The sequence below is a fragment of the Manacus vitellinus genome, unplaced genomic scaffold, assembly GCF_001715985.3.
Source record: "Manacus vitellinus isolate BGI_N305 unplaced genomic scaffold, ASM171598v3 scaffold_23_pilon, whole genome shotgun sequence".
Taxonomy (NCBI): Eukaryota; Metazoa; Chordata; class Aves; order Passeriformes; family Pipridae; genus Manacus; species Manacus vitellinus.
The window spans coordinates 6,595,703-6,603,455 of NW_021939718.1; the positions used below are offsets into that span (position 1 = coordinate 6,595,703).

Here is a 7,753-nt window from a genome sequence, read left to right on the forward strand (position 1 = left end):
ACAGGTGGTTTCACTTATTCCATATGATTGAGAGTAAGCATATGATTAAACACTTTGCTGAATTTTAGGCACTAAAATCAACTCTGCAAAAACCTGAGCACTCTTCCACTAATACGAACATGTTTGTGAAGCTTTCAAATGAAACTTCCTATTACTAGCATTCTTCTAAATCTCATGCAGGCAGTATCATATTGTTCATAGTTGGCGCTTTCTTAAACTGAACTGCATCTTTATTAATGTAAACAGTCTATTTTTATGAATGTACTACTTCAAAAGAAATCAATAAAAATACTATCTCAGCAATTGCATGAGTCAATACAGGTGTATCTGAAGATCTTGCAAATATTTTCCTTTTAATGATCCATGTCTTTCACTTGGTCACGACATCTGTCATCAAGTTTCACCACAGGTGCAGGTAGTTGGGTGAGAAGAGAGGGAAGGGAAACAATTGTCCATCCCCCTTGGCACCACCCAAGCCTCTTGGGTATCAGTGGGGAATCAGCAGGTATCAGCTGCCCACCTGCCCCACCTTCTTGCCATCTACCCTGTGGCTGCAAGAGGAGTTTACATATTCATTTAAAAGCAAACAAACAAATAATAATTAAAAAACCCCAACAAATCACAGAACTGGTCAGTACATAACAGCATTTTCTAGTAGATGTGATTCATCTAAGAGAAGGCAGGCACTGGCTGCCTGAGTGGTCAGCCAGGAAGAGGAGGAAAGAGAAAACATTTCTGTGCTGTAATTCTCATAAAACACAAAACTGAAATAGGTCAGCTAAACAGCACTTTCACGGTGCCACTTCTCTCTGTTGACCACAAAAACAATGTCAGGAGGCATGATCAAAGGTGGTTATCACAGTTTAGATGTGGTAAAATAAATTGATTGTGTGCTTTGCTTTTTTCATTGTGATCAATGAGGCACAGATATTTTCCTCTGAAACTTCCCTCTGCCTCACTACTTTTAAATACATTTGTATGAACAATAGCGTTGACACAGACCTAGTTACCCGTGACATACATTAAAAGCAAGACAACCTACTGCATGCACAAGAGAAACTTACAGAAGAAGAAGAGGCATTTCAAACTGAACTTGATTATGAATGAAATTTGCAAAAAGCCAACAACAACAACAACAAAAAAATATGCTGAAGAATTGCAGCCATGCAAGATGCATTTAAGAGACATGTAGATGTGGCACCTGGGGACCGGGTTTAGTGGTGGGCTTGGCAGTGCTGGGTTAATGGTTGGACTTGATGGTCTTGGAGGTCTTTTCTAGATTCAATGATTCAATGATGCTCAGTGTTCACAGAGTAACTCTGCACTCTGGACCCCACAGTCTGGGCAGAAAACCCCACCATGTCCTGGAAAGCAGTACAGCTCAGAGAGAAACTTCCTTGGAGGCAGTTTTTGGGGCAGATATGATGTTATACAGTGACTACACATAGGAAAACACAAGTTTTGGCTCTAAACAGAAAGCACATATTTTCAAATAAATGTATAAAAATGTATTTACAATAAACGAAAACAAGCAAATGAGGGCCACTACATCACATACTATACCCAACAACTTCCTCTTTAACCAACAGAAGCAGGAAGAACGAGTTATACATAACAATTTCTTGTCACATTATATGATGACGTGATTGTCACATTATATGATAATTTGAACAAGAGGAGTTCAATGAGGAGAAGGAAAATAAATACCTCTATAGATTCACAGTAGTAATGCATGAACAGGCATAAAAAAACTCACTAAAAATTACTGAAGTGTTGTACTTCCATTTGTGGCACTTAATAAACACCTAGAGATCAGTTAAATACCAAAAAAATTAAAAATTTCCATTTCATTTATACTGAAGGCATTATAAGTAGAAACTGTTAAGTATATAAACATAACCTTTACACCTGACTATTTACCTTTAGCTTTGTAATAAGTTTTATAAGCCGTAACATACTATATCCCCTCTTAAAATTTAAAAAAATTCTAGCAAAATAGGGCTTCTAAAATTTCAAATATTATAAGGCACTCTACTGTAAATAAGACTTTCTGAAATGCAAAAAAAAAAAAAAGTCCTTGGCAGAAGATCAGTCACATTTCTGGCAATGCAGGGCTTCTTATCCTACTCAATTCTATGTGTTTCAATCCTTTAACATAACATTAACAATAGAATTTAATCTGGAGATGATCTTCGTGGCACAGTGCATTTTTATTTCATGACAGTGGTTTTTCATTGGTGCATTCCCCAGGATTCTGCTTTCTGGCCACGACCTACTCTGCTGCATCTGAGTGGCTTTGTTTTCCCATAGCTAACTCACCACCATTTTTGTACTTTTCAGCAAAATAGTCAGAGTCAAAGCTCACAGACAAATCTGGAGGACACACATAAACGCTTCCATTGTCTATTGTGAGCTTATGAATCCTTTGTTTGACTCCTTTTGATTGCCACTGTGGTGTTGGTGATGGCTCCAGAGGGTTTATTCCTTCATATAATCCTTCTCCTGTTTCCAAGGTAATTTTAAACTTATGCCAAGGACAAACAATACATGCTTGGCCATGGATATCCTGCAGGAAGAAGAAGAAAAGATAGCAAGTCGTCTTCTAGGACGAAAGATATGTTTGATGATTTGGCTGTATGGCTGTCTGCTGTTATATAACCAGTTTTTTCAATGGTATGCTCAGATAAAAGTACTAGAAAAAATGCATTAGAGTTTTCACATGACTCTATGCATTATTTTTATTTTGTTTACATACCTCTATTTCTCCACGACACAAAGGGCCTCCTTCATCTGAAACATGGCAGAATACCATAATTATTTATGTAGCAAACATATTTTATGCTTAATTGTTGCAACATTGAGATCATATGTGCAAGTATCTTACGGTAGCAGCGAGAGTCCAGAGCATGAAATTTCCCCTCATGGTAGAAAACAACAATTTCTCTGCCATTGATTTTGGCTGTTATTCTTCCAGACTTCTTTATGTCCTCTTCTTTGCCAATAAATATAAGACCATCTGGCCTCATTTCAGCTGCTCCTCTGCTTGAGCTGTGCAAATCTACATCCTTAAAACACACAAACACACACAAAATAAATGAAAAAGCCACGTATAAAGCAGGTCACATTTGGATTTCTATGGTACAGTGGATGCCTCAGAGAAAACCCTGATGCATGAGGTGAAAGGAGAAATTTTAGTGAAAGACTATCAACATACAGACAAAGAAAAGCACAGGAGTTTAGTGATAATGTTCAGTCCACATGTCCACTAACAGAAACGGACAAGGAAAACCAGCTGTTGCAAACCAGATACCTGAGGCTGAGGCAAGATAAATTCTCAATCACTATTCACTTACTCTGCACTTTAACCACCTTCTCCCCTCAAAACCTATATGCAAACAAATACAAAGATGGTAAATGTAACATACTATATAATTTATTTATGCAATGAGTAACATTCACATGTAAATCCATTATTCTTTAAATAATAATATGGCTAGAAAGATAAAGTGATGTAAGTTGATAAAAAAATTATTCTGCAAAAGGGAAAAAGCATTGTTTATTGAGCTGTATTCAACTTGACCTTTCTAACAAATGTGCCTGCCTTTGCCTTCCTCCTCTTATGTATTTCAAACATCTAATAGACTCACCCTCTCCCAACAGATTATATAAGCAGCTTTATCACAAAAACTGCCTTCCCATTAAATTTACTTACAATTAGCTACTGTATTCCAGTTTCCTTCAAATTCCCAGTACAACTATGCTACTCTCACTTCCTCAGAAAAATCAGTTTAAAACAGGTCTTTATAAACACAGAGTCCAAAGGGAAACTGCAGGTGGGAGAGCCTCTGGCTGCAGGGTATGTAGAGCCACTGAAAGCTGCACTGTACCTTTGCTCCACACCAGATGGCAATGGATATGAGAAAGCAGATGAAGAAATGGATGCTGAGGATGATGAGGTCCAGCATTGCCTCTCTTCACGTTGTCTATCTGCCAGGCCTTGTTGGTCTGTCATGACGCGCATCGCAACGCCTCTTTATGTGCAAATGGGAGGCAGTGGGGCCGGCCTCTATAGCACCCTATGGCAGGATGTATGGAGGCTCAGCACGTCAGAACCCAGCTCTGCTAGGGCTGATAAGAAGCTGGGACATGCTGGGGCTGGCCTGATAACAGAAGAGGAGAGCTTCACATTCCTCCTTCTGCTGTCCTCACCGTGAGCCCATGTGAATGCTGCCTTCTCCCAAAACTCTGCTCAGTCACAGCTATGTGACATGTGTCCTCAGGATCAGCAACTGCATATTTCCATGTTTCACTGCACTGAGAAGAGTGGTTTAAGTGACAGTGTGACGTTTCCAAGGCGAGTTGTTAACTGATCAGCACGTGATCAACTGTATAGACTGGCCAACTCTCTGCTTTCCAGTTCAAGGAACTTCCACCCAGTTTTACCCAGAAAGTGAAACGTCACTATCAGACTCACAGGATAAACCAATAAGGCACTGACACTTATTTTCTTCGGGAGATAAGCATAGCTTGTAGTGAATTAACCATAAGAACCAGAGTAGGAAATCCCCAATTATTGCTATCACTGTTTGGCTGACTCTGCCTATAAGCTTTCCAAATTGGCCAAAATACTAAAATGCAAAATGTAGTTAGAAAACCCTTAATGAGGACACTTCTCAAAAAACTGTGTATATAAATACATACACCTATAGCAATACACACACATAGATATGTATTTGTACAAACACACATACACATGTATGCATGTCTGAACCATTATTAAAATAACACTTACCACCTAACCTCTAGCTCATTTAGTGATGACATTTCTACAGACAGCCTGAATTTTGCATGCATTAATTATCTAGGCACCTCATTCTGAAAACTGGCTCAGCACATTGTGGCCCCTGTATGGCCCAAATTGCATAAGCGATCAATAGCAAACAGCTTCATTTCACAGCTGATACTTGTATGCTTATCTACCCACCTGCACATTAAGGACTACCCTGGGACATCAGGCATCCTACAAAAGAAAGCCCTTGAAGCAACTTGTCATTATGCTACTGAGTTTATTAAATGCAAGGTGGCAAAAGACTTTCTTTCCTTAGATGAGGGGTGTAGTTAAGTACTCCTTATCATGAAATACCTGTAACAAGACCCTCTTACTGCTCATGGCCACTTTCTCATCCATGAAGTGGATGTGAACCCACAAAGTACGAACAGAACATGAGATATTTCAACTCAGAGGCAGCAAAAGGCCCAAAGGAGGCAGCAGATTCTTGCCTCCACAGCTGGTGCCAGATGACCAAAGACCTGCTTTCTCCTCCCTTTCCTTAAACAGCACAATCACAGGTGTTAAGCTTCAGCACAGATAAGGAGACAGCTAATCTGGTGACAATCATCTGCTGACCAAAAGCACATTAAAATGACAATTTTTCTCTCATAGCCCCATGGGAAGTGCATTGTCCTTTGCACTATGAGGTGAAATAATAACCAGCTTTGCTTTGCTCCCGTTTTCTGTTGTTTTTTTTTTTGTTTGTTTGTTTTTTTGTTTTTTTTTGTTTTTTTTGTTTGTTTTTTGTTTTTTTTTGTTTGTTTGTTTGTTTGTTTTGGGTTTTTTTGTTTGTTTGTTTGTTTGTTTTTTCAAGGTTGTTAACCATGTTGAAACCATCCATTCAAGTAAGACCTGAGTAACAATGGGTCACATTACCCCCTAACAGGTCCCATGACAGAATCCTGAGCTACCAACCAGCTACTGGAGCAGCACCTGGTTGTGGAAGTGAGTGCATTTCAGTCAGTAAGAGAAAAGGTTACTTCCACACATATAGACAGTAAGCTAGTCTTCTAATAGATTTTTTTTCCTGATGTTTTCTTAAGAGTTTGGCTGCTTTGATATTTTCTGAGTCACTGCAGATGGCACAGATGCAGTTGTCCCTGTAGCCAAGTGCCACCTGGTGGGGGGTTTGGGAGCAGCAGAAAGGTTCCAGATTTGTGAATTGTAGCAACTCATTCCTGTACCCTGCTCTAACGCATTTTCCTCTGTGCCTGTGGTCTTTTACCTTAGTATCGGCTGAATTTGGGGAATACCAGGGTTTTTCTGTTTTTTGTTTGTTTGTTTGGTTGGTTTGGTTTGGGTTTTTGTTTGTTTTTTTTTTTTTTTTTTACTTTCTACTTTATTGTCTTTATTTTTCCTATATTTTCATGCCAAACACACTTACAGAAGAAGGTAAGATCAGCAGGATGGCAGTAGCTGCCTGGACATTGTTCCCATTCAGAGCCTGATTTATTTGGCAACCTTACAAAGCCTTAATGCTATTTTGGTCATACTTTGTGGATTTTATGATACCTCATTCAGAAATAAAATTGGTTGGTCCGAGACATCACTTTTTTTGTTGTAGTTTAAATCCCCTAGAACAGTGTGAATGTGACCTTTGCATTTCAAGCAGGCTTGTGCAATTCTTGCATTAGTTAAAGAATAAACAGTACAGACTGAGCAGGGGACAATACAGAAAAAGATTTTTCACTGGCTTTTACTGCTAGAAATACAGCTTTATCTACTGCCCCATGTTCTCTCCAGGAACTGCCATTTACACGTGACTCTTGTGAAAAAGCAAATTTTGCAGACTGCATTGAAAAGAACATTTTCCAGATCGGTAGCCTAAAAGATCCTGGATAAAGCCTCAAATAGTTACTTCATCTAATATTTAGTTCCAATGAGATTCATGTCCTGCTTTTTTGAACAGAATTCACTTCAATAATTCACTCTTAACAGTAATTTCAGTCCTGTTTCTCTGATTCTCTATCTCATAATGACTGCCTGCACTTCCAAGAAGGTAAGAACTGATACCGATTATCACATTTTATTATGCTTGCCCAGATCAATGGTATAATACCTATAAAAAGTCTTTATCACATTTCTTCCACTTGACTCTTCATAATGGACATTTCTTTGATAAGCTAATGAACCTGCTGTGCTTTCAGGTTTAATCTTATCTCTAGATGCATTTACACTGTATTTTCTAGAGTAAACTGTTAGGCATGGTGGCCAGCAAGGATTATCCATACCTGAAACATGTGATTTTTTTTTTTAGAACTTTTATTTTTTACTAACAAATAATCTGATATATAATCATTCCCTGTAGTTGTGTTGGTGACAGTAACAGTAATAAGGAAAATCATCAGCTCCTTTATTTAATTTTTACATTCATTTTCTGCATTTGTAATAATTCCATATGTATTTCTCCTTTCCTGGAGAAAAGGAGGCACAGAGGGGACCTTTTCACTCTCTACCTGAAAGGAGGTTTTAGTGAGGTGGGGGTCAGTCTCTTCTCCTAGGTAACAAGTCAGAGGATGAGTTTCTTTATTACTGTTACTGTCATCAACACAACTACAGGGAATGATTATATATAGGAACTTCAGACCAGTACTGAAAAAAAATACAGCTAAGTACAGCAACAATTTTATTTTGTTTATTGTGTGCAAAAAGCCTTCCCGGTACTGTAACTGTGGGGCTTTAGGAGAAGGTGAGGGCACAGGGTATATGCAAAGAGGTGATATTTGAGCACAGGCCTCTTGTCCACATCTGCATCTTCCCAATTTTGTGCTCCTTGTCTCTTCTCCTCTGCTGATATTTCTCCATTTCTTATCTCACTCCGGCTTGGTCCTGAAGTAGAGATGTACGAAATATTGGAAGTATCCTGCCACCTCTACTCATAGTAAGCATTTTGGTAGAAAAATTGTCCATGTGGTATTTCAC

At 38.7% G+C, this 7,753-nt stretch overlaps 1 protein-coding gene across 2 annotated transcripts; it reads right to left on the reverse strand.

Annotated features, from left to right (window-relative positions):
- Window positions 1–328: 328 nt before the first annotated feature.
- On the reverse strand, window positions 329–4,347 carry RFESD (Rieske Fe-S domain containing). 2 transcript variants are annotated; one of them, XM_008923699.2, is made up of 4 exons: window positions 3,888–4,347; window positions 2,885–3,065; window positions 2,756–2,790; window positions 329–2,566 (listed from the first exon to the last, which is right to left on the reverse strand). In XM_008923699.2, the coding sequence occupies exons 1-4, from the start codon at window positions 3,963–3,965 to the stop codon at window positions 2,273–2,275; spliced, it is 588 nt and encodes a 195-aa protein (XP_008921947.1). In that variant the 5' UTR covers window positions 3,966–4,347; the 3' UTR covers window positions 329–2,272. The 2 variants fall into 2 exon arrangements, with proteins under 2 accessions (XP_008921947.1, XP_017928431.1); XM_018072942.1 differs by having other exon boundaries at window positions 2,885–3,385; window positions 3,888–3,948.
- Between the last annotated feature and the right edge of the window lie 3,406 nt (window positions 4,348–7,753).